We start from the raw sequence: 27748 nt of genomic DNA on the forward strand, positions 1-27748 counted from the left end.
AATGAAATTGTAGCCGGGTTCAGTGATACACACCTATAATCTGGAGGCTGAGACAGGAGGATCATGAGTTCAAAGATAGCCTCAGCAAAAATGAGATGCTAAGCACTCAGTGAGACCTTGTCTCTCAAAAAATACAAAATAGGGCTGGAGATGTGGCTCAGTGGTTGAGTTCCCCTGAGTTCAATCCCTGGTACCAAAAAAAAAAAAAAAAAAGAAAGAAAGAAAAAGAAATCATACTGGAGATGTAGCTCAGTTGTATTGTAAAGCCCTTGCTTAGTATACACAAGACCCTGGGTTCAATTCCCAATGCCAAATAAAATAAAAAAAAAAAAAAGGAGAAAAAACTGCTTTACCAAAATTTGACTCACAGACCTCATAACATTACCAATCAGGAAAAAAAATGAAAACATTTTTTGTTTGTTTATTTATTTATTTATGCAGTGCTAAGAATACCACTGAGCTACTTTCTCAGTTGACCATTAAGGGTTTATAATCAGTCTAGGTATAAGTGTTAAAAATAAATCAGGGGGCTGGGGTTGTGGCTCAGTGGTAGCTCACTTGCCTGGCATGCGTTAGGCACTGGGTTCGATTCTCAGCACGGCATACAAATAAATAAAATAAAGGTCCATAAACAACTAAAAAATATTTTTAAAAATAAATAAATCAGGGCTGGAGTTGTGGCTCAGTGGTAGAATGTTTCCCTGGAATATGTCAGGCCCTGGGTTTGATCCTTGGCACCACATATAAATAAATAAAATAAAAGATCCGTTGACAACTAAAAAAAAATATTTAAAATAAATCGGGGCTGGGATGTAGCTCTGTGGTAGGGTGCTTTTCTTGTACGGGTGAGGCTCTGAGCTCAATCCCCAGCACCACAATAAATAAATAAATTAGATGAACATAAGTGGAGTAAACATTTATAAATAATCTTTTTATATAATGTAAAATCTTTTTTTTTTTGGTGGGGGGGAATACCAGGGATTGAACTCAGGAGCACTTGACCACGGAGCCACATTCCTAACCCTATTTTGTATTTTTATTAGAGACAGGGTCTCACTGAGTTGCTTAGCGCCTTGCTAAATTGCTGAGGCTGGCTTTGAACTCGAAATCCTCCTGCCTCTGCCTATCAAGCCACTGGGATTATAGGCATGCACTACCACACCCAGCTAATATGAAATCTTAATGTTATCTAAAATGAAAAAATAGATATTCATAAAATGTCTGAGTGGTTTCCAAGTAAAATATTGAACATTTTATTTGACAGTGATGCCTCCTGAACAGACATTAACATAAATTTACTTTTGATTTCTTTTTATTCAGACAAAATACACCTGGATCTCTTAGCAAATATGTCCTGTTCCATCCTGGAAAATTCAATGAGGAAGCACACATTTCAAGAAATAAAATATTCCCAAAATGTTCCTATATGAGGTACAGTTCAAAATTTGCTTCCAACCTAGGTTTTCACCAGAAATAAGGTTACTAAGTGTTAAAAAAATTCTAGAATTAATGTATGTAATTCTATATTCAAAGTGTAATAGAAAATTAGGACTTTTTGATGAGAAAAATTATAAAACGGCATTAAAGAGAATATTGCCTTATTCGGGGGTTAATTTTTTTTTTTTTTCAAATTGTGGATTTAGAAAGAAAGTAAGAATAAAGCAGAAAGGAACTAGTAAGTAGGAGAGAGATGCAAAGGAAGTCACAGATATGCAGATGTACTTTTTGGTAAAGAACATTAAAAAGAAAATTATTTTTGTATTAGAATTTTGTGTGGTCTTGGTGATTAGGGAATAAGAATACAATTTTGTCTTAAGGTACAATGATTCTAGTTTAAAAAACAAAGAAATGGGACAACATTGAAGGCTTAAACAAGTGATAAAGCTTGGAGCAAGTCCTAAAGGTCAGAGGAAGCTGCAAAAGGTTTATGAAAGATGAATCTGGGGATTGACTCCAGGGCCTGTGACTGCTAAGCACACACTCGACCATGAGCCACATACCTGGTCCTTGAGAGGTTTTTAACAGTCTACCCTGAGAGTTCTATGTCATCAGTCACTATTATTAATGCACTTATGTAATCGATCAGGCCAAACTTGATGAAACTAAACTTATTTCACAAATTCATTATGTTTCTAAAGAAAAACTACAGCACACCTGTTATTAGATTGTGACCCCATTCATTCTTTTAAATTCTTTTAAATTTTTTTATTTACACCTGACTGGACAGAACCCTAAATTTTTCTAGTTTCCTCTAATATCTGGTAATAACAAGTCTCACTTCTCCCTATAGTCTTTTAATTTATTTAGGTGACTCCCCTTGGTTTTTGGGTTTTTTTTTGGTATCAGGGACTGAACCCAGGGTTACTTAACCACCAAGCCACATCCCAGCCCTTTTTAAAAATATTTTATTTAGAGGCAGGGTCTTGCTAAATTGCTGAGGCTGTCTTGAACTTGTGATCCGCCTGCCTCAGTCTTCCGAGCTGCTGGGATCACAGGCATGCACCACCATGCCCAGCACATCTATCCTCAGTCTTCAGCCCTTGGTTCAGAACTATTATACAAATTGTATGAGTTCTGTGTCTGAGATCAGTGACTTAAAGAAATAAGATGGGTTCTCTGTATGCTGACTTATGATGGCCCAGATGTGGTTCCAACTAAAGACAGAATTACTGTCATTTTTCTCCATAGGACAATAATATATAGAATGGACTGACACAATTACACACACAATTATATACTGTCATGAAAGATACAACACACTTGGGACCCTTACACAAACTGTTCTAGGTAAGAGCTCCAAGAGTGCTTTGAATCACAAGCTGGGGTGGGGGTGGGTTAATGGCAGCTGTGCTTTCCAGATGCCACCACCCACACTGCTACCTGACTGGGAGCAGAAAAAGAATTATTTTTTAAAATTTTTGATGTGGCACTAGGGAGTAAACCCAGGGCCTTGCACATGCTAGGCCCATGCAAATGCTCTACCACTGAGCTATACTGCTCGCCCAAAAAAGAGAATCTTGGTAAAAGTGAGCTAAACGAAAAAACTAGGAGATAGAACCTATCACCATGAGCCTCTTTCCCTGTGTAGCTCTTATTTTTCTTGCTCTTCTCAATTGCCTGAGATGACCCAATTTTAACTGATATTGAGGTTACTACTAGTGCAATTCTCCTCTAAAGTTCCTTTTTCTGGTGGCGTGGGGATTGAACCCAGGGCTCACACACACTAAGCATGTGCTCTACCACCCAGCTACATCCCCAGCCGTGAGGTTAGTTTCTTATTAGCTATTTCATGACTGAAAACAGATATTCTGAACTCCAGAGAGAACCCTCAACTGGATCACACAAGAGGCCGGAAGAGAAAGCAGCAGGCCAGAGAGGAAAAGCCAGTCTTCTTCAGCCAAAGAGGAAATAGCTTGTCACAGATGCTTAGGATTTCCTCACCATGGCTAAGGGCTCTCTATGGGAAAATAAGGGTTGGGCCCTGCGGGGCTTCACCTAGAGGTGCGTGCCATGCGTCCACGAGGTTGCTGGCTCTGTGTTTGTGCTTTGTCTGACGGAACTGTACATAACTGTGACTCAGACAGCAACTCCACTGTCCAGTTCACACAAAGGCACATCGAGAGGAAGGTGATGCAGCAGAGACCACAAAGCACCCACTGTGAGGTTCCTGAAGAACATCGCGCATCTCCTCCTTCCCAGCCGCCTAAGGAGAGTTCACTCTGCCCCTTTGCTGTGGGACGCCCCTTCTCTCTCCTCTTGGCAGCTGGTTCTCGGACCCCAGGTTCTCCCACAGCTTGCCAAGCAAAATAATACATTCTCCAAACCATTGCTTTGTATTGATATCATAAACATAAACCATCAGGATTGAGTTAGTAATTCAAATTTTGTGATTTTCTGTTTTTTTCAGTGTCAGGGATGTAACTCAGGGACTCGTGCATGCCAGGCAAGTGCTCTACTCTACCACTGAGCCAGATCCCCAGGGCCCAATTCAAATTCTGACCTAGTGTTAGAGTCAGTAGCTTTTAGTAACAGAAGAAAAACCAGGAGAGAAAGTGCTTCACCAGCCATTTTACTCTTCTTTAATTCTACTATCTTTGGGCACACATCATACTTGCTATCAAAACTTGAGACAGCAAGGCTGATAGCACTGATTCACAACATTCTTCGCATCATACAGAGGGTAAACGGGATTAATAGGATCACCTGCTACCAGCACAGAGCCGCCTCATTTGCTGTAGAAGAGAACTGCTGGGGGACGAAGGGAAAAATGAGGAGCAGAGGAGGCATCTGGGGCAAATGAACTTACAAGTGTTCATAAAAATTAGCAATTTGGTGGAAAATCCAGAATTTACTTAAGGATGATAGGGAATCATTGAGCAACAGTTCCGTTATTTCCAGAAATTGCTGAATTTGGAACCTGAGGTTAAGACTTTCAAGGACAAAGCATAAGTTCACACCACCACAGATGGTAATGAGTTTCAGTGCCTGAGGACAAAAAATCGTCAAAACCAACCTACACATCTGATGTGACTCAAAGTAGGGGGAACCCAACTTTTTTAAAAAATTAAAGTCTGCATCAAGAGTCTGAAAATGAAAGCTTAAGCCCCTTTTCCACCTTTCCATTTTGTGGCTGGTGCCTGCTCTCCTCACAGTACCTCCTAAAAATTTTCAGAATTCAATTAATACAGATTTATTAGGCTGATTTATGTAGTTTAAGATGAAAGTTCTGTTCGGCTGAAACCACTTCATTTAACCTTATGGTAATGGTAGTCCTGAGAGTTCGCAGTGTTGGTAAAGTCTCCTGTGACCAAGGGTCAAACTGCTGGTGGAGCTCAGCAACTTCTTGGCCCATCACATTTCCTTGTCCTTGTCCCTCAAATTTGGTAGTTTTTGCACCGAGGGACACAGTTCACCACAATGAAAATGTTAAAAAAACCGTTTTCTGTAGGTACCTCCTTCCAATGTCCAATAGTGCAGGTGGTCAGGAAAACTTGGAAGGAAGCTGTGGAAGTCCAGCTGGGAATCTTGACTTCATTAGATGTGGACACAGGAAAGTCATCTTTGTCCTCCCCAGATTTTATCATAGTCAAAGGAGAAACATCCATGGGATTCTAATTGCAGATATGCTAGATATAAAATTGATGGAATGCTAACTGGTCCATAAAGGGCTGTACAAGATAATCTGTGGCAAAGTAAAAAACAAGCCCAAAGGTGATGGAGATGGGAAGAGCTGGCAATGCTTTCTTGAAAATGGCGAGGAGTAATAACGTAAGGCACAGGCCCTGCAGAGGAGACAGGAAAGACACACGCTCACACATGACTCTGGAGGCATTTTCATGCACAACAACTCAATAACAAGTCTTGGTTAACTGAATACTTCCCTTTGGGGTTAAATTTTAGCACCAATGTTTCATCAAATCTGGAAAAAGTCGTGAAAAAACAAAAAATGTCTCTCCCTCCCTCCCACCTTCCTTCCTTTCTTTCTGAATTGGAGATTGAACTCAGGGCATGCTCTACCAAAAAAGTAGTTTCTTGATAAAAGGAAAATATATTCCTCATTTCTTTGTTGTACAGAGTTCATTGTGCACAAGGCGTTGATAGTTTATTCCCTAATTCCAGGAAAAGAACAGAATCTGAGATGGTGCATGCCTGTAATCTCAGCAATTTAGGAAGTTGATAGGAGGATCTTAAGTTTGAGGACAGCCTGAGCAACTTAGTGAGGCCCTAAGCAACTTAGTAAGAGCCTGCCTCAAAATAAAAAAATAAAAAGCAGTCAGAATGTAGCTCAATGGTGCCCTGGGGTTAAATAAAAAAAAAAAAGAAAGAAAAAAGATCTGAAAAATAAGTAAAACTTATTTTGAAAAAAACTGAAATTTCTATATAAAATATCAAAAAGGCCTATGTGATTTTAATTTGGCTGGTTAAAATCCCAGAGGAAAAGAGCATTCCTTATGCTATGAGGGGACAAAGAGATGCTCAAAGAACCAACTGATGAGAAAACCAACATGAGTGGTGTGGCGCTTTCTTGTAAATACAGCAGCTTAAACATATGGTTCATTTTTTACCCTGGTTACCGAGACTCTGCCTACAAAGCCTGGAGACTGGGCATCATTTCAGTTTATTCAGAATAAGTAATAAGATGGCCAGGGGTACAGCTCAGCGGTGAAGTATGTGCTTAGCATGTACAAGATCCTGGCTTTGGTCCCCAGCACTCCCTCTGCAAAAAGATATATAGCCAATAAATACTTTCAAAGTCTGAAAACTATCCTCAAAAGAGAAATAAAATGTGTGAAAATTCTAACTGGTTATAGCATAAATAAAAAATGTATTATAAAATAAAACACATAAAGGCTTTCACCTAAATTTTCATCTAATTTCACTTGCATACTATGTATCTATGATATCACAACAAGAATAAAAAGCAATAAGAAATATTTTATGGGCTATTTACTTAAACCACAGTCTTGACAGCCTTGGGGACCCCCTGCTGTGGCACCATAAGCAAGCTCAACCTGACTCCATGGAGTGGTCTGGCTTAAGACTCTTGCTTTACACCTGTTGCCCACAGTAACACTGCACACTGAAGCTTGTGTCATTCAATGCAGAACAGCCAACCTTGGTGACTAGTTCAGGGACTAGAGGCTCTGCTGGACCCTTAACACTGAACTTGAGCAGAGCACATTTCACACTTAGCTATGCTGGGCTCAGTGTGGGGACTCCTAACCAGAAGTGCTCAGAATTTCCTGGAGAACTTTTTAAAACAACACAATGAAAACAAATTAAATGAGATATTTCAGGGCAGAGTTCAGTTTTAAAAGCTCCCAGGTAATTTTAATGTGTGGCCAGAGTGGAGTGTTATTTGGGTGAGGTCCAATTATCTTGTGTTTAGAAAAAGCTTCTGGAGTGACTGGCACTCTTGGCCCACATGGGGTTAAAAGCGAATTGTCTTCAAGGGATTCAGAACTAGAAAGTCTGACATTAGGAGCACTGACATATTTTTATTAGTGTATACTTACAATTAATATGGCTACAAAACAGGCTATGGTAGTGTTCCAGTCTCCACTGGCGGTTGCTGAGGCTTTACCAACCAGAACACTGTAGAAAATGAAATCTCCCAGTCCAAGTTTTACTCCCCCTAAAAAGGAAAGATTACAAATGTAACAAAGTTTGTCCTTCTTTGCTATGACTTCAGAATTTAAAAACAGGGTCCTGAGCTGGGCACAGTGGCATACACCTGTAGTCCCCAGTTCCTTGGGAGGCAGAGGTGAGAGGATTGCTTGAACCCAGGAGTTCAAGAGCAGCTTGGACAGCACAGTGGGACTGTCTCAAAAACCAAACAAACAACAAAAAATATAACCCTGTACTGAATAAAAAGTCAATAGATGACAGACAAAACTTAAGCTTTCAGACTCTGGAGTCTCAACAGACACTGCAATTACAACCATCACCAACCATAATTGTCATCTATTGAATACCTAGTTAATACCCAGCACTTCTACTAATAAATCCTCATAAGAACCCCTGAACAGCTTGACCAAGGTATCTTACAAAATCCTATCTTATGAAATCCACCCACTGTAAGAGTGTAATTCAATGAGTGTGAAAAATATATAGAGTTGGCAACCATCTTCACAGTCCACACTTCATCCCCCCATAAGATACTTTTAACCCATTTACAGTTAATATCCTCTCATCAACTTTTTACCTCTGTAAATTTGTCTTCTCTAGAGATTTCATATAAATAGAACCCATGCCCATAAACGAAGTCATGGCTGGCTGGCCTTTTTCACTTAGCATTTTTGGGGTTTATTCATGATACTGCACATATCTGTAGTTTTTATCTTCTCTCTATATCTGATCTCTATCCACAGCCAATTGGTTCCTTTTTACTGCTGAATAATCTCCATTGTATATTACACTTTGTTTATTCATTGACTAGTTTGATGCACATCTGGACAGTTAGTTTTGGGCTACTATGAATCATGCTATGAACATCTGTATACTTGTCTCTGTGGACACAGGTAGTTTTCATTTTTCATTGGGTAGATTTCTAGGAAGAGTTGCTGGGTTATACGGTAAATTTAGGTTTAGCTTTTCAATGAACTGCCAAACTGTTTTCTACTCTAGCTATCAGCTTACAATCCTACTGGCAAAGCACAAGAGCTTCAGTTTTATTACATCCTTACCAATGCTTGGTATTAGTCTTTTTGATCACAGTCCTCCCAATGAATGATGCTGAGTATCTTTTTATGCACTTAGTAGTCACTATATTTCTCCTCTGGTAAACGGTCTATTATTTATTTTATTTTATTTATTTTGGAGTGTTGGGGACTGGACTTAGGGGCTTTGTGCATCCTAAATAAGAACTACACCATTGAGTGACATCTCCAGCCTTTGTGAAAGGTCTATTCAGAGCATTTCTCCATTTTAATTTGGGTTATTATTTTATCATTCAATTCTAAGCATTTGATTCCTCTTCAGTTCTCAAATTCCTCAGCTCCTAGATGGGAATTCATAAGGCTGCTATCAGAGTTAAAAATAGTACGGGAAAACTTCTAGGCATATATAGGGACTTAAACAAATGCTAGCTTTAGACTTTGGATTTCAAATGTTAAGTGCTATAAGAAACTAACTTGTAGAAGCTGAAATAAAGAAAACCTACAAAATATCAGAATATAGAGGGAAAATTTTTGTAAATCACTTATCTGATAAGTATATTTCTGAAGAACTTATATGATAAGTATATAAGTATTTGTATCTACAGTATATAAAGAATGATTACACTCAATACTAAAAAGACAAAACAATGAGCAAAGGATCTGAATGGCTAGTTCTCCAAGGAAAATGTACACGAGGCCAAAATGCACAGGAAAAAAACACTTAACATCATTAACTATCAGGAAAATGCAAATTAGAACTGCATTGGGAGACCACTTTACACCCACTAGAGTAGTTACAATCAGAATTTGGCCTATTAACTATTTCCCACTAAAAGCCACAGTGTGGTTTAGAGTGATGGTCATGCTCTCAATTCATTTTATTCTTGAGAGGTTGATAATGCAGCCACCTAAAAAATCCATGACTCTGCAACATAGAGAAGTGCACATACTTTCCTCTGGATCTTCACTGGCTAGGATGCTGCTGGAAAGTTCCTGGACAGCAGCTCGTGACTCTGCGGTAGAGCGATGAGGCCCTAGATGACTATCTCTCTGGGCTTCCCACTCCTCGCTGAAGCCACCATCATCAGTATCTGCAGTATTGTCCTGTGACTCCCTTTCTGTGCCTTCAAGAGAAAGTGGAAATTACAGCTCTGGTAGTTAGAAAAATTTCTTCATATATTTAAGAAAATTACATGGAAAAAATAATAACCTGTCATGATTACAAGGTTCTTTTTAATCCCTTTTTTAAAATTTTAATGTTTTTTATATATATGACAGCAGAATGCATTGTAATTCATATTACACTTATAGAGCATAATTTTTCATATCTCTGGTTGTACATAGAGTCACACCATTCGTGTCTTCATACATATACTTAGGGTAATGATGTCCATCTCATTCCACCATCTTTCCTACCCTCAAGCCCCCTTTCTTACCCTCCCTCCCTTTTTCCCCTTTGTTTAGAGTTCATCTAATCCTCCCATGCCCCGCCCCGCCCCACCACATTATGAATCAGCACCCTTAAGTCAGAGAAAACATTATACACATTTGGGTTTTGGGGATTGGCTAATTTCACATAACATTATATACCTGCAAACGCCATGATTTTATTCTCTTTTAAGCTGAACAATATTCCATTGTGTATATAAATCACATTCTCTTTATTCTTTTACTGAAGGGCATCTAGGTTGGTTCCACAGTTTAGCTATTGTGAATTGTGCTGCTATAAACATTGATGTGGCTGTGTCCCTGTAGTATGCTATTCTTAAGTCCTTTGGGTATAGACTGAAGACAGGAACAGCTGGGTCAAATGGTGGTTCCATTCCCAGTTTTCCAAGGATTCTCCATACTGCTTTCCATATTGATTGCACCAGTTTGCAGACTAACACAGCTTAAGCTCATCCAGGAGTCATCTCCCCGTTATTTTCTGAGGGCAGAGTCCTAGTTTGCTTGGGTTTCCACCCCTTGCCCACATGACTCTGGTGGCAAACTGTTCAAGTCATGCCAAGCATGGCAATCCCATCATTCCTCTTCCCAATGACAGTTCAAAGGCTAAAGGGTTGTGACTTGCTACTAGCCAGAGAAGCAAAGTCTGCTAGGAAATTTGAAGAAATTTTTCTGGCTCCTTCCTCTTTTAAAGGAAGAAACAGTCTCTTTCTTTCCATGTATGTTACCTAATCTGGACATGATGTCTGTAACTGTAATTGTCATGACCGTAAGTGGGCTGAGACCACTCCATACACTAAAGATGGTAGAGGAAGAAGAAAGAACCTGGGCCCTTTTTAATATCAATAAACTGCCAGCTTAACCAACACTACAGATCCCTATGCCTCAGGACTTTCTATCATATGAAAGAATGCATTTCTTGTTGAAACTTCTGACATGATGGCACTCACCACTGGTTTTAATGACTATATTATAAAAGTGGATTCATGGTGGGTAGTTGTGAATTTCTTTATGGGCCAGTCATTTTGTTATAAATGGCCCATTACAACAAAATGGTGAGCATGACAGTTTTGAGAAACTTATACACATTAAAAAATAATTAAAATAGGGGCTGGGGTGTGGCTCAGTGGTAGAGTGCTCGCCTAGCATGTGCGAGGTCCTGGGTTCGATCCTCAGCACCACATAAAAAATAAATAAATAAAATAAAGGTATTGACAACTAAAAAAAATTTTTTTTAATTTAAAAAATAATTAAAATATATAAGTGAAGTTCATAATACATTTTTTCCTCTTCCTCTCTCATTCTTTCAATGCTAGTCTTGCACATGTTAGACAAGTATTCTACCATTGAGCTATGTCCCCAGTACCTTTAAAGTTTATTTTGATCTGGGTACAGGGGCTCACGCCTATAATTCCAGTGGTTCAGGATGCTGAGGCAGGAGGATCACAAGTTTAAAGCTAGCCTCAGCAACATAGCAAGGCCCCGAGCAATTTGACAAGACCCTATCTTAAAATAAAAAAATTAAAAAGGGCTGGGCAGGTGGCTTAATGGTTAAACATCCTTGGGTTAAATCCCTAGTCCAAAAAGACTAAAAATATTTTGAGACAGTATTTTGTTAATTTGTCCAGGCTGGCCTTGAACTTGCAATCCTCCTATTTTAGCCTCCCAAGTAACTGGGATTACAAAGAGAGTTTAGTGTTTTGTTTTTTTTAAAATCATAGCTATGACTTGAACCTTTCTAACCTGGTATTATATATTTAATGGAAAATCTTTTTTTGTTGTTGTTCTTTTTAGTTACACAAAATACAGTAGAATGTATTTTGACATCATACTTACATGAAGTATAACTTCCTATTTTTTGTGGTTGTACATGTGGATTTACACTGGTCGTGTATTCTTATACAAACAGGAAAGATTTGTTCGATTCATTCTACTGTCTTTCCTATTCACATTTCCCTCCCTTCCCTGTACTCTGCCCTATAGATCTGCTACCATCCCTAGGGGATCTGGTAATATCCCCTGTCCCCCACCATGTGAGTCAGCATCCACATATCAGAGAGAACATTCAGCCTTTGTTTTTTGGGATTGGCTTATTTCACTTAACCTGATATTCATCCATACACTGGCAAATGCCATAATTTCATTCTTCTTTATGGCACATTTTCTTTATCCATTCATCTGCTGAAGGGCACCTTAGGTTGGTTCCATAGCTTAGCTATCATGAATTGAGCTGCTATAAACACTGATGTGGCTGCATTGCTATAGTATGCTAATTTTAAGTTATTTGGGTATATACCAAGGAGTGGGATAACTGGATCACATGGTAGTTCCATTCCAAGATTTCTGAGGAATCTCCATACTGCTTTCCAGAGTGTTTGCACCAATTTGCAGTCACACCAACAATGTATGAGTGTACCTTTCTCCCCACATGCTTGCCAACATTTATTATTACTTGTAGTCTTGATAACTGTTTAATGCAGAATCTTAACCTAGGATGCCTTGATTGGATGGTTGGGTTTGGGTATGTGGAATCCTTTAATATTCATCTGTGTATTTACTGAGGTTGACTACAGCTTTTTCAGAAGATTCTCAAAGGAATCTATGACCAAAGAAAAGAAATTAAAGGAATCTATAACCTAAGAAAAGAAGTTAAAACCAATGCTTTTATAACTCACTGTTAGCCTATGAGATGACAATGACCCCACAAAACTAGGATATTCCCAAATAAAAGTCACCTACTTTGTGTGTTATACTTGGAGTGTTTGGACACTCTTCTTTGGGCTTCTGGGTCTCCTTCAGCCATATTCACCAACCACATCATTGTTGCTATTTGTTGAGAAAAATAAAATTCCAGGTGAGAAGTAGAAACTATATGAACAATCAGCAGGCAATTTTCTCCACTCAAGCCACCAATCTTTATAATGCTGCTTTAAGTATCCTTTAACAATCAGAAGTAAATTTTAAAAACCACAAGATAATCTCTTTGGTTTTAACAGATTAAAAACAAACAAAAAAACTTTGAAACTGAACTGTAGTGTAGACCCTGCACAGCAGCTAGTGTCACCAAACTGTCCATCAGCATTTGTTACTCCCCGAAAAGCCACAAGGAATTCTGTTCAGGCCAGCAAGACACACTGAAGTGATGGCTATATTGGGTGAATGTCCTAAGAGAACATGAACATATTGATGAAAACCACTTAAATTCAAGGCAGACAGGCTCATAAAAGCATTATGTGATGATTATAATTCTAAAGATATAGGGAATAAATTTCCTTCACATTACATTTCACTTTATTTTTAATAATTCTAAACTATACATGTAGTAAGAAAAATAAAAAAGTTAAACTTAATAAACATAAAGGGGTTAGTCATTTGGCTTCTTTTATGTGCCTTGTACAGAAATACGTATGTATCAGCACACCTGTACAGATTAGGTATATATCCCTCTCAATCACATTTTAATTAAAGACAAGGTGAATACTTTAAAATGGTGCTTCTCTTTGATACTGTGCAGGCAGAATGGAAAATGGTATAACTTCCACTGATGAGGAATTTGGTAACATCTAACAAAACTACATGTACATTAACCTTTGATCCAGTAATATCACTTCTGGGAGTTTATCCTGAAGATATATCAATAATAATATAAAAATATTAACAAATGTGCCACACAGAGCTACAGTGGGAACTGAATGCCAACAGAAATCTGAGGCCCGTCTGGTCATAGGAAGAGATTTTAAACAAGATACTTGATAACTATGTGTATCTGGCTTTTTCTCCCCATGGTTCTATAACTTCATCCATCCTAATGCTCTTAGGCTTTTTGAAAAACTCATAAAAGAAATTCACAACCAAAGAGGCTGAAAATTCCATAGAAAGTGCATACTTTCTCATTCATCATGGTTTTGTAATTTCTGAGACCAAATGAGCTTCATTATACTGTAATCCAGATTCTAAGAAGAGAAACAGGATGTGGCTCAGTGGTAGAGTGCTTTCCTGCTATGTATGAGGCCCTGGGTCCCATCCCAACACTGCAAAAACAAAACAAAACTAAGAAGAAACAGAAGGGTGACTGCCATGTATATGGTTTTGGATTTTTACAGTTTTTTTTTTTTCTGCAAAGCAGCAGGTATTTATTTGATATGAAAGGAAAGCTTTATGCAAAATGACCTAACTCAGGAAATGTGGCTTCACATTTAGATAAGCTACCAGAGTGGACCACCTCTGTGAATGGCAGGAAGGAAGCAGTAGTTGGTTCAAAAGGTAAGTACACATTTGTCCTGTCTGGTGACAGAAATAAAAAAGACAACAAATCTTGTTCACTCATTTCTTTAGGGTAAGAGCTTTTTGCAAACTGAATACCTTTACTGGGAGAGAATTAAAATGCATAAAAGGATTGTATTTTTAAAGAACAGACAAGAAGATTGATTTAAAACTTTCCATATGCACGTTTATATCTGCTCCAGGGAAAAGTACTAGTAACTGTTGCAGTTTTCTTAGAGTTTGGTTTAAAAACAACAAAACAGGGGGCTGGGGATATAGCTCAGTTGGTAGAGGGCTTGCCTTCCATGCACAAGGCCCTGGGCTCAATCCCCAGCATCACCAAAACAAACAAACAAACAAACAAAAACAAACAAACAAAAAAAAACTCCTCACCATAGATTCCTGCGGCCTAGGTCTCTATTCTAGATCCACCTCCTATTTCTGAACTCAGAGCAATTTCTACCTGCTTTGTTGAGAGCTTTTCTCTAAGAATTATTCCTTCTTCCAATTCTCTACTGACTTCTTCCTGTCAGCTTTAGAAAAACGATTAAATCTTTCCTCTCCTGGAAACACTTTTACTCAACTGCTCTCCTCTTGACTTATCACAGGAAGCTTTGAAGAAGGAGGTGATATTGACTATACCTCTCCTTCTTCACCACCTACTCTCTGTCCACGCCAGCACATCTATTGCCAGCACCAGCAAAACCAAGATGCATGCACACACACATTTTTCTTCCATTTTGAACACTATCCCCAGCCCAGGAGGATCACAAGTTTAAGGTGCCTTAGCACCTTAGTGAGGCCCTGTCTCAAAATAAAAAATAAAAACGGCTGGAGATGTGGCTTAGTGGTAGATACCCGGGGCTCAAACCCCAGTACAAAAAACAAAACAAAACAAACAAACAAAAACACTAGGTTTCTCAACTTTTAAACATTCTCTTCTGTCTCCTTTCATATTCTTGCTTCATTTTCTTATTCTCTAAACACAGTAGTTGACAAAGTTCTACCCTTGGCATTCTTTTTCTCTTCTATTTGTTTTTGAACTACTCACTCATTCCAGATCTCTCTCTCTCTCTCTCTCTCTCTCTCTTTTGGTGTGGGAGGGGAGGTGGGAGTACCAGAGATTGAACTCAGAGGAACCACATCCCTAGCCCTATTTTGTATTTTATTTAGAGAAAGGGTCTCACTAACTTGCTTAGCACCTCGCTTTTGCTGAGGATGGCTTTGAATTCACAATTCTCCTGCCTCAGCCTCCTGAGCTGCTGGGATTACAGGTGTGCACCACCGCACCTGGCCCAGAACTTAACTATTACCTCCACAATGATTCTTCAACTCTGCATCTCTAATATCAACTATTCCCCAAGTGAATTTCATTTCTGAACTCCTACTGAACGAACTATCTGAATGACCCACAAGTCCCACAGACTAAATTAGACACGGGCCAGAGAAGAGACTAAGTAGATCCCTCAAACAAGAAAATAATTTCTTCTGCATTGCCTGTCCTTCATGCTTCACATTTCTCTCCTTAGTTGCTAAGGACCAACGATTCTCCCTTGAAGCCTTTCACCAAGTCTCTCCCTTGATGGCCATTGCCAATAGCTTAATGCAGGTGTGCAGTACCCATCAGGATATCCTCTCAGTGATGCTTCCTAAGCATCCTGTTATCTCAGTATGCACCCTGCGATTCATCTCACACAATGCTGCCAGCTTATAGTCACAGCTCTGATCACACTACTCTTCCGCACAAGAACTTTCTATGATTTCCCAGTGATCACCTACTAGCACACAGGTATCTAGTCACTCTATGCTTTTTCTTTCTTTTTAAAATGTTTTTCTAGTTATCAATGAATTTTTATTTTATTTATTTATATGTGGTGCTGAGAATCAAACCCAGTGCCTCACACATGCTAGGCAAGTGCTCTACCACTGTGCTACAACCCCAGACCCCTCATCTGTGTTTTTAAATTCATCTAGTATTCTCCTTCATCAATAGTTATTGAATTAATAAGGACAGTATGACTCTAAAATAAAACAAAAATTTAAAAAAGCAACATATTTAGAAGGAACAGTAAAATTTTTTGAATTAACTAGAGCAAGATTAACCTGTAATATATGTACTTATTGCTAATTTTTGATTAACAAGATTTCAAACAGAAAAAATGGCTCCCTGATCTCTAAATATTTCCTCTTTCAACCTTTATTAAAAATTCTTAAACCATGGGAATGCAGCAGACAATAATTTGCAAGAAAACAGGAGATCTGCAGGACTTCCATTAACAATAGTTATATATTTAAGAAGAGAAAAAGCATCATGATAATGATCATAATCATACACATTTGACTTCCATCATTTCTAAGCTGATTACAAATCCAACATCATTCTAAAATACTTACAGGAGTAAATAAGAGCTGGAAAGAGAGTCTCATTTCTCTCTTGAGCCGTTTCAACCAGCATACGAAGTGGACCTTTTGGGCACAAAACAGCCACTAAATCTAGAAAGAGGAAAATTAAAAAGCATTCAATAAGATTTATTGGCTAAATGTTTAAATGGGTTTAGGGAGGAACTAACCAAGGGAAAAGGCTTAGCATTTTCTATTTTAATATAAAAAAATGTTGAGTGAATATTAAAAAACTGGCAGGTCAACTGGAAGAAAAAACAACCTAAACAAAATTTTAAAAAACCACAGAAGATCTGTGAAAACTGCTTTTTGGGTTTGACTGCTATTTACTTAGTCTTTAGTGTGTATCATCACTGGGTTTTAGAATAAGTCTTCTTAGTTTGAAGGAACGAGGCAGAAATAGTAAGACAGAACTATTCTAGAGCAGCTAACAATCAAACTACAACAAGCAGAAATGGGATAAGTCATTTCAAACAAAGTTAAGAACAGAAGCTTTACTCAAAACACTGAACTTTTCAAAATATGAAGAGTACAATAGAAGAGATCCATCCTTTGTCTATATTAAAAACAGTATAGGGCTGGGGGTGTGGCTCAGCCATAAAAGTATCTGCCTAGCGTGGGCAAGGCCCAGGGTTCCATTCCCAGCACCATGAAAACCAAATATATGTACTACTTAAGTATACTTGAAATAAAAGGGCAGTAAGTTTAAATAAAACAAATAATAACTCTTTGTATGGTAAAGTTTAGTATTTCTTTAGTTTCTAATCAAATATAAGCACCTCACAAATATTCATGTCAGAACATATGTAGTGCTGAAAACTGGATTATTTCATTAAAAAAATTAGCAAATCAGAAAAGTAGCAACATGCTTAAATTATTTTTAATTCTACCACAATTTCCTTCTATCAACTCAATTTTTCTTAGATCTTCTGTCATGAAAATTTGGAATACTAAAATATAGAAAATTTCTAATAATAATTTAAGAATGTAAAACGGGTATAGCTAAATTAATAAAGAAAGACTTGATGAGTTATTTTGACATTACTAGTGTTTAGATGCATTTAACTAAAAAAAAATCCTCAAATCTCCAAGTGATTGTATCTTTATAAAATAATAATTAATGATGATATAATAAAATCAAGAAGAACATAGTAATAACAGAGAGAGAGAGAGAGAGAGAGAGAGAGAGAGAGAGAGAGAGAAACCTCCATCCTCACCACTTCTATTCCGTTTGCTTGAATGAGAAAAGGGAAATTTGACTTGCTCTGAAATAACGAGATCTTCAGCTTGCTTGCAGCTGCCACATCCTGTTAACTATTTTGGTTTTATGACACACTTCCCCTTATAGAATTTCTAAATGAAAAGCTCAGTGATTTTTAGAGTAATTAAAGTGAATGAAAATTAATTTTGTTTTGAAAATTTCAGAATGTTGGTGACAAAACATCTTGAGACTTTGTAAAAATGGAGCTGAGAATCACTTCTTTAAATACTGGATACCAAACTCATCCTTATTTTAAAGGAACTCAAAGATCTGTAAAAATAATCATTTGTATTATGCGTGGAAGAAATAGAGGATCAATGGTAGAACAGTATAAGGCAGTGGAAAGAATACCGTACTTGGAATTCACATTCTAAGCTTGGGCAAATAAACAGGTTGACCTGTTTACCTCTATAAACTTAGCAGTAAAACAGGGTTAATAACTAACCTGCTTATCTCATGAGATTATAATCTTTTAAAAAGCACAACATTTACTGATACTGTTCTAAGTGTATTATAAGCATCATTTAATTTAATGTTCACAATAACTGAAACTTGAGGGTTGAGTAATCTGCTTGTGGTCAGAGAGTCAATAAGTAAGACTAATAGAAAAGTCTGGATTTGAACCCCAGCATTCTTTTTAAATTTTTTTTTTGAGAGAGAGAGATAATTTTATTTTATTTTTGTGAGAGACAGAGAGAGAGAGAGAGAGACAGAGAGAGAGAGAGAGAGAGAGAGAGAGAGAGAGAGAGAGTATTTTTTTAACATTTATTTTTTAGTTTTCGGCAGGCACAACATCTTTGTTTGTATGTGGTGCCGAGGATCCAACCCGGGTCGCATGCATGCCAGGTGAGCACGCTACATCCCCAGCCTGAGAGAGAGAATTTTAATATTTATTTTTTAGTTTTTGGCGGACACAACATTTTTGTTTGTATGTGGTGCTGAGGATGGAACTCGGGCCACACACATGCCAGGCGAGCACGCTACCACTTGAGCCACATCCCCAGCCCACGAACCCCAGCATTTTGGCTCCAGAACTGGTGGGGTTTTGTTTTGTTGTGTTGTGTTGTGTGTGTGTGTGTGTGTGTTTTCTATTTCCACAGACTTTTTCTTCATCAAAAGGGGGATGATAAAGTTGGCTACTGCAGGTCAACAAACATTTTAATAGTAAGTATTTGAATAGTGATAAAACAGCAAGGTGTTTGGGATATAGAAACCAATAACATCTGAAAATGCATCTCTTTTTGGCTTTCATGTGGGGCAACTGTCAGGAGTACATACCTATTCGAGTGACTTGGTTACTCATGGTTAGTGTACATTCTAATTTTTTGAGACCCGTGTCACACTAGTTAAAGAATTTGAATCTCACATTGTCCAATTAAGTTTACTTTTTAAAGGGTTAATTCCACTCAAGTTGCTTTATAAAAACAGGTTGACCTAATTTTGATTTTTAAAATGAAACAAGCATTTTTATGTGTATCAAGCACTCTGCAAATGCTTTTATTAAAGATATATTCAATCCACTGTACTCTTACAACTGTTTCCAATGCATAAATGAGGCAACTGAAGCTCAAAGAGTTGGTGTCGCTTTCCTAAGATCATAAAAAACTGTTGGTGGCCAAGATGGCTTTTTGTTTTCTGTGGTGCTGGGGCTCACCTGTATTAAAAAATGGGTTTTGTGGGGGTTTTTTTGTTTGTTTTTAATATTTTTTTAGTTGTAGAGGGACACACACAATATCTTTGTTTATTAATTTATTTTTTATGTGGTGCTGAGGATCAAACCAGTGCCTCACACATGCTAGGCAAGCACTCTGCCATTGAACTACAGCCCCAGCCCCAAAGATGGGGTTTTGATTCTAAGTCTTCTGACCAGAAAACCCTGGCTCCACCCACAACCCATCACTGAGTTAAATTTGGAACAGTGATAGAACATTTTTAAAGAACTTAACCTCAGGCACAGGGAGTGTAGCCAAGTGGTACAGTGCTTCTCAAGGTTCTGGGTTCCATCTCTAGCACCACAAAAAAATACTATAATTAATTATGTATTGAAGAACTATAGGTGTAACTTAAGATTTTTGCTAAGAGAACTAGAAGAGGAAGGAAAACACACCAGTGATGCATTTCTGTGATGAATAAAGTGTCAATCAGTCTTGGGTTTTACCATATACTGAAATCACAGCCAAGATGAGCCACGCAGTCCATTCAGGGAGGTACTTGATAAATACCAGAGCCATGAGGGCACTGATCATAATGAGATATGCCTGCTGCAGTCGAAGTGGACCTTTCCAGTGAATGGAAATCATTCCCACCACACCAAAGTTCCAGATTAAGAGTGCAACTGTAATGTAGTCCACAGCAACATTATAGGTTTTAAACACTTCCCTGGAAAAAAAAAAAAAAAAGATTTAAAAGAAAAATTATGTACGATAATTCTCACCAAGACTCTGTGTGTGTGTGTGTTGATGCTGAGGATATATGCTAACTGAGCATCTACACTGAGCAACATTCCCAGTTCTTTTTATTTTGAAACAGGATCTTGCCAAGTTACCCAGGCCAGCCTCAAACTTGTGATTCTCCTACCTCAGACTCCTGAGTGACTGGAATTACAGGCGTGCTACACCATGCTGGGCCAAGACAAGATTTAGAACTCTAAACCTTGGGATATTCAAACCCCACCTTCATATTTTTACATGGCCTACATTTACTATGCTATTATTTATCTAACATGTTTCTTTAGATTCACTTTTTATTCACATAGAGCTTATTTTAACAGGAAACTATTACTCATATAAATGGGAAACCAGTATCACAGGTTACAATTATAAAAATAAGTACAAAACTATATCACCTAAAATGCCATATTACTCTTTGGTAAATTTTGGCTGGAGCCTGTGCCTAGTTCCTCAGGGATCCCTTTGGATTGTTCTCCCTGTGGTCCTGGAGCAGGCCTAGACTCTAGTTTTACTTCATGGATGTACAATAATTTATTTAACCACTTTTTTTGTTGTTGTTGGGCAATCAGACAAATTTATTCTTTTGCTTTCAGAAACAATGTTTAATTATTATTTCTATAAATACTGAGTTTAGGACATATGCATTTAAAATGTTAATAGCTATGCAAAACTGCTATTAGGCATTACTTGCATTTTTTTCAGCTTAGAATATTATGTAGCTGTTTAATCTTTGTTAATTTAATGTGTATCTTTAGCATTAATCTTTCAAGTAAGATATGCATATTTTCATATATTTAAGATAATTTGTGCTTTTCTTTATTATTTTTTTGTGTTCCTTCTTATCCATTGGCCCTTGTTTTTTTCTGATAGGTTGTTGTTGGTCTTATTGCCATGTAGAGGTTTTTTATATATAATCTTTGTATGTGAAATAAGGAGAAAATGTTTAGCAGTTTGTTATTCATTCTGTGATTTTAGACATTTTAGATTTTAACATTCATGATGTTAGACTTTCATCCATTCCAAATTTTTTCCCTAGAACGCTACTCAATTATCCTCACACCAATTACTAAATAATCCATCTATAATCATCAGATGCTATGCCACCTTTTTCATAAACTAGGTTCTGTTATATATCTGAGCATTTTTCTAGACTTTTTAATGTTGTCTAATCATGGTGCACCTATCACTGTTAATATAGTTTAGTAATTTCATATTCGGTAGGCCTAGGACTCCTTCCCTTTTCTGTGGATAGCCTCATTTATTTATTTTTCCAAATAAAATTTTTTTAGGAGGTAACTTTATTTATTTTTATATGGTGCTGAGGATTGAACCCAAGGCCTTGCATGCGCGAGGCGAATGCTCTGCAGCTGAGCCATAACCCCAGCCCCTCCAAATAAACTTTAGAATTACCCAGTCCAGATTAAAAATAAATCCTAGCCAGGTGTAGTGGTGCATGCCTGTGATCCCAGCAGCTCAGAAGGCTGACCCACAAGGATTTCAAGTTCAGAGCTAGCCTCAGCAACTTAACAAGACCCTATTTCAAAATTTAAAAAATTTAAAAGGGGCTGGGATGCAACTCAATGACTAAGTGCCTCTGGGTTCAATCCAGAGGGTTTAAAAAAAAAAAAACAACTCGAATTTTTAAATGCTTATTGGTAAATCCCAAATAAATTACTTATAATATTGATTTTTTAAAGGTAGCCACAAATTTAATAATGTTAGCCCTATTTTGTATTTTATTTAGAGACGAGGTCTGAGTTGTTAAAGTGCCTTGCTTTTGCTGAGGCTGGCTTTGAATTTGCCATCCTCCTCCCTCAGTCTCCCAAGCCACTGGGACTACAAGCATGTGCCTAGCATACATTCTTAAAATCCATTTTTAACATTGCAATTTACAGATTTCTTCTAGAAGAATATAAGTCTTGAAAAAAGTTTAGAATTAACCGCAGTTGTGAGTTCTTTCATTTATTATGAGCAAGAAACAAAAATGAATATCCCTACTTTTTTTTTTTTTTTTTTTTAACATCTGAAAACTGTTTTGGCTTTATTTTAGTCATGAAGTCACATTTTACTTACATTATTTCCAACATTTTTGGAAATGCTGACTCATAGTCTTTGAATCATTTTCTCTGCCAATTTCAGTTGTTCATATTAATGCATCATATGCCAATTAGTATACAATGGTCCATATGATATGGAATATCCCTACTATTGATAATATTCTGTCTCTTATATGCCAAGTATGATTTAAGAGTAATTCATTCTCAAGGTACATGGCTTTAAGGACAGTTATGGAGTCCAAACAATTAATGTCTGAAAAAGAGACTAAAAATTTCATCACTTACCCCAGATAAATGAATGAAAAAAAGAACAGCAACAATAGAGATGAAATGATAAGCCAGGCATGGATGACCTAGAAAGGAAAGCATTCCAATATGATCAGCAGATCCCATAACCCTTAAACAATGCAAATTTCTTACATCAGAAACAAGGAATATGTAAACTGGGCATGATGGTACAACTGTAATCCCAGCTACTCAGGACACTGAGGCAGGGGGATCACAAGTTTGAGGCAAACTTCAGCAACTTAGGTGAGACCTTTCCCCAAACTGAAACAGGATAGGGACGAAGCTCATTGGTAGAACACTTGCCCAGTATGTGTAAGGCCCTGTGTTCCATCTCCAGTACTGCAAAGAACAAAAACAAACAAAAAACAGTATATGTGTAAATGTTCTGCTCCCCACAATCCCTATTTGTAGTACTCAGAATGGAACTCAGGGCCTGGCACATGCAGGGCAAGCACTCCACAACATAACCGTCTCCAGTCCTAGTTCAGGTTCTTCTTTTTTTTTTTTTGGTACCAGGGATTGGACCTAGGAATACTTAACCACTGATTTCCCAATATTCCCAAACCTTTTTATTTTGAGATAGGGTCTGGGGGCTGGGGATGTGGCTCAAGCGGTAGCACACTTGCCTGGCATGCGTGCGGCCCGGGTTCGATCCTCAGCACCACATACAAACAAAGATGTTGTGTCTGCCGAAAAATAAAAAAATTAAAAAAAAAAAAAAAAAAAGAGAGATAGGGTCTCACTAAGTTGCTGAGGTTGGCTTTGAACTTGCGAGCCTCCTGCCTCAGCCGATCAAGCCACTAGGATTATTGGCATGTGCCACCATACCCAGTTCCATGTTCTGCTTTTTAAAGGGGAGAACACAAAAATGGCTTTGGGATCAATGCATATTAACATGGAATTTGGGGGAGGTGCTGAATTAGTCATAATATAAAATAGAAACAAGACATATAAATTTTAGAAATTGGGCTGGGGCTGTGGCTCAGTGGTAGAGGGCTTGCCTAGCATGTAAGAGGACCTGGGTTCTGTCCTCAGCATCACATAAAAGTAAATAAACAAAATAAAGGTACTGTGTACAACCAAAAAATAAATATTTTTTTAAAAAAGAAACAAAAGAAAAGATGACATTTAAACTTTAAAAAGCAATATTTTCAATGGAGGAATTTTATAGTATTTCTGTAATAAGGATAAAAAAATTGAAAATCAGATCTTCAGTTAAGTGATCTGTGTATTTGTATATGTGTGTGTGTGTGTGTGTGTGTATTCTAACTTTACAGAGAAAACAGACCTTCTAAACTACAATCACTTGATAAAAGAATTCTCAAAATTTGAAGTTTCAGTAACTACCATAATACTTCTATACTTTATTTGACAAGACTCATTAATTTAATAAGTATTATTATTAAAAATTCCAAGTCAGTCAAGCATTATCACACAGAATACAGACAGCACTCAATACCTATTAGTCACTATTACTCTCGTACATCTTACTAATAATGTAAGGGATAAAATCAAAATATGATTTTTGAAAACTATTTTACAAAAGAATGATTTTAAATGGTAATTTCATATAAGAGGTACATCTCGGAAAATGTTATACAATTCAAGAAATCTGGAGTTTTAAAAAAGAGAATTAAGATATATGTCCACTGATAAGCTGTCAAGTAACTTCCAACCTAAAGTGGAAAAAAAATTTTTTTTTTGATGTCCTGGGGAAGGAACTCAGGGCCTCATGTATACTAGGCAAGCACTCTACCATGGAGTTACATGTCCCCCCACTAAAGTGAAATTATTTTGAGGTGATTATGCTTTTTATTGGCTTTAACTATTCAAGGGACTTTATTATATAATGGCAGAAGAAGCTACATAACCAATAACTTTTCAAAATCTCTGTCTTAACCAGTACAGATCTAGTCAAACCTTGAGGAAATGAAATAAAATCCCCAAATCAAGAATGCTGTTTTGTTCTTCTTAATTTCCTCCCTCTACCACGACGGATCAATTGTCCCAATAATCAGTTCTGAGGTATCAAAACTCAGTTGGGGCTGCCAGAGGTAGAGCTCAGTAGCAGATCATGTGCCTAGCATGCATAATACTTTGGGTTCAATCCCTAGCCCTGAAGAAAGAAAGAAAAAAAAAAAAAAACAAAAAACAACCCACAAAACAAAAAGCCAAAATCTGTGATAAGACTGTGTTAATTTTCTCTCTGGTTCTGTTTTGATCACCCAAGGACTTTTCATCAATCAGTAATTGTTAATTCCTTTGAAAGAAATGATTTCTTAAAAATTCTCACCATATTTTAAACAACTTTATAAAATGATACTTTGGGGAAAGTCCTCACCCCCCACCTATGAAGGTTTCACCTAGAAATTGGTACTCCTTAGACATTTAAATATTCTAAACTTACTACTGAAATACAATAAAGTATTGTATTTCATACAATAGCCTTGATTCTACCACTAGTAATTTGTCATTTGGAAAATTTGCTATTTTCCTCAATTATAACTTATAGTAACATGAACATCCTAGCACACAGTTTTTTAAAAATTTTAATTTATTCCTTGAGATAAGTGAAAAAGCAAAAATTATTAAAGTGTATAAACTTTTTCTAATTGCTAAGTGTTAATACACATTGCTCAAACTACTTCACAAAAAAGGCTGGATTAATTTTATCAAGTCAATAGGTCAAATATGTTAATTCGATATTTTAGTATGCAGTTTTTTTTTTAACTGGTGAGGAAACAATAAATTTATCCAATTACCTAGTTATTAATCATGTATATTTCCCCCACATCTTCTCTGTTAACTTTTTTTTTTTTTTTTTTTTACTTATTTGGGACGTTTGTAAGTTCTTTATATTGTAACAGTATCAGCTCTTTTACTATAATAATGGTAAACAGCTTTCCTACTTAGGTTGGTGATTTATGTTATGATTTTCTGAATTATTACCTGAATTCAAAGCTTCTTCAAATGATGACTAAATAGCACCCTCCTTTTCTAGAACATCTGGTAGTAAACAGACCCTTCTCATTTTGCAAAGATCCCTAGGTCAGCTTCCCTGTGCTAAAGGCTCTGAAAGACAAGAGCCCTATTTCAGTGTATAACAGTGCATACCTCTTCTGAACCCTGAACTATCTAAGCCAGAAATCATGTAACTAATAAGTTATAGCTCCATCTATAACAAATGGTGTATAATAATTAACTACATTTTCTATTTCTACCTTTGTAAGGCTTGTTTGGTCTTATTTAGCATTGCACAATCAACCTCTGATATGAGAAATCCTTAGGGTTTATTTCCAAACAGGTCCTGGCAAGCTTCTGAATTTCTGACTCAAAAGCTCCTTTTACATTATATGATCAGTCAAAGTAAACAATTTCCTTCTATAGAACTGGCTCTGCTTGCTAAGACTTGATCATTAAAAAACAAAACAATACAAATGAGCAAGTGTGGAAATCTGGCTGGATACAAACATTTTAGACTGTCTAAAATTAAGCATAATTAAATTACGACTACTTTGTCTCTCACACTGACTGCAACTATGAAACTTGGCCTGAAAGCATTGCCACAGATAGCTGAGGACTAGGAACAGTAAAGAGGCCAGGGGAATTGGAAGCCACAGAAAGCAGAACAGTTTCCACTTTGTCCTTCCAGTACCCCCCTCCTCCTCCACCTGAACTCAACACCAGTTAAGTGGGTATCAGTGAGACGATGGGAGATCCAGAAGTCTAGTTCTGGTCTAAGGAGCAGGAACTGGTATCTTAACATCCAGGTTGCCGAGAAAGCTTTCCTCGTCTTTCTTTTCTTTGTTCTCTCATGTCCAGCCCCCAATTTGGGTGGTACAATAGGGGTGACAGAAGCCTAAAATTCTCTCTGATTAAAGGATCCCTAGTCCCCAGGATGAGGCAAACAGCTCTTGTTTTATTTCACTTTGATCTCCCATTTCTTGGTTCTGACATTAGAAAATCAGATCCTAGCTTTCTGCTGCAGGAATGGAAGAGGAATTCCAGAGGAACCAGAAACTAACTAAACCAGAAGCTCATGAAAGCAACCTCTAAGTTGTTCATGAACTTGTGGACCCACCTCTATGGTAAGCATGTGTGGATATGATCCTCAAGAGCATTCAGACTTTTGACAACTGAATGGCACACAGGTGGGCCAGATCTGAGAAGTACTGCAAAGACTTTGAAAACTGAACTGATTATTGTCACAGGCTACAGATTAGAATTTACAGCCTAATTCAACCAGGTCAGTTTGTTAGGTAGCTGGTTATAAATGGATGAATAGGAAAAGGACAATGACAACTGAAAACCAGCCAAAACCTCCCCAGGCATAATTAATTACATCCCCTTAAGAAAAACTGTTATTTCCAGATCAGGCCACACCCTACCAGGTAGTCTGGACCTTCCCCAATCACCAAGACTATGTCACAAGCCCCAATCATCCTGTCAACCAAAACATTTCTCAGAAAGAAAGTTTGCTGAGTACTGCTTAAAGGGTTATAAACGGATTAAGGAGGTAGGAAAGTTAAGGCAAAAACAAGGATACTCAATTTCCTTGAAAACCCCAACTCTGAGCACCAAATCATTCTCTCTTCAAGGCATCAGTGCAGTTCCTCAATGTATGTCACCCTCACTTCTCAATCTCTCTGGGACCACTGTGCTGACCCTCCACATGCTTTTAAAGGAACAATTCGCCTGCCTGGTTTCAGTCTACAGTATATATTACATTCTTCAGCAAAAAACCTGTTATATGTGGGAGAAATGCAAGGTCAGTTGAGGTCAGCATGGGTCTAGAACTGTCCTATGTAGTGGGCACTTGAAAGTCTGATGTTATCCTGCTGTCAGTCAAAAGGCAAGAGGTGGACCTGGGAGGGACTCTCTGGAAACTTCCCTGGGACTCCCAATAAAACCGGAAGGCAGGAAGGGCACACAGTCCTCCTCTCTGAGAGCATCTACTCTCCTCCTTGAGAATGTCCCCTTTTTCTAATTCTTCTGATAAAATCATGACTGCTACTCAGAGCAACATGTCTGAAATCTTTCTGGCATGACTACAAGAACCGGTAAAGAGAGGATCTCTGTGGCTACCTCAGCATTGCAGCTGGCTCTGGCAAACTGGTCCACAAAACAAAAATACCAACATTCTCTTAGGGTTTAAACAAGACCAGAGTTTATAACATAATATTTAAAATGCCCAAGATATAATCCAAATTACTTAGCATGCAAATAACTAGAAAAATCCCAATCTGCATGAAAAAAAAATTCAACGAATATAAATGCAAGACAAGGGACCAGGGTTGTGGCTCAGTGGCAGAGCACTTGTCTAGCAAGTGTGAGAAAATGGGTTGATCCCTGGCACCACATAAAAATAAACAAATAAAATAAAGGCATTGTGTCCATCTACTACTTTAGAAGTATTTTTTAAGG

The 27748-nt window shown here is 37.5% G+C and overlaps 1 protein-coding gene and 1 non-coding gene across 3 annotated transcripts in view; one reads left to right on the top strand and one right to left on the bottom strand.

The window, feature by feature from the left end:
• Positions 1-4056: 4056 nt before the first annotated feature.
• Psen1 (presenilin 1) overlaps positions 4057-27748 on the bottom strand; it is a 61104-nt gene continuing 37412 nt past the window's right edge. For both annotated transcript variants that reach the window (XM_076849920.1, XM_076849919.1), the window contains exons 6-12: positions 22322-22389; positions 19688-19908; positions 16263-16361; positions 12345-12431; positions 9110-9283; positions 7017-7135; positions 4057-5282 (exon numbers count right to left, since the gene is read on the bottom strand). In XM_076849920.1, coding sequence (XP_076706035.1) covers positions 5127-5282; positions 7017-7135; positions 9110-9283; positions 12345-12431; positions 16263-16361; positions 19688-19908; positions 22322-22389 — 924 coding nt within the window. In that variant the 3' untranslated portion in view covers positions 4057-5126. The remainder of the gene's footprint in view (positions 5283-7016; positions 7136-9109; positions 9284-12344; positions 12432-16262; positions 16362-19687; positions 19909-22321; positions 22390-27748) is intronic.
• On the top strand, positions 10718-10789 carry Trnaa-agc (transfer RNA alanine (anticodon AGC)). Its single transcript has one exon. It is a non-coding gene; the product is annotated as a tRNA-Ala (tRNA).

The sequence above is a fragment of the Callospermophilus lateralis genome, chromosome 3 (genome assembly GCF_048772815.1).
Source record: "Callospermophilus lateralis isolate mCalLat2 chromosome 3, mCalLat2.hap1, whole genome shotgun sequence".
In the NCBI taxonomy this organism is placed as follows: Eukaryota; Metazoa; Chordata; class Mammalia; order Rodentia; family Sciuridae; genus Callospermophilus; species Callospermophilus lateralis.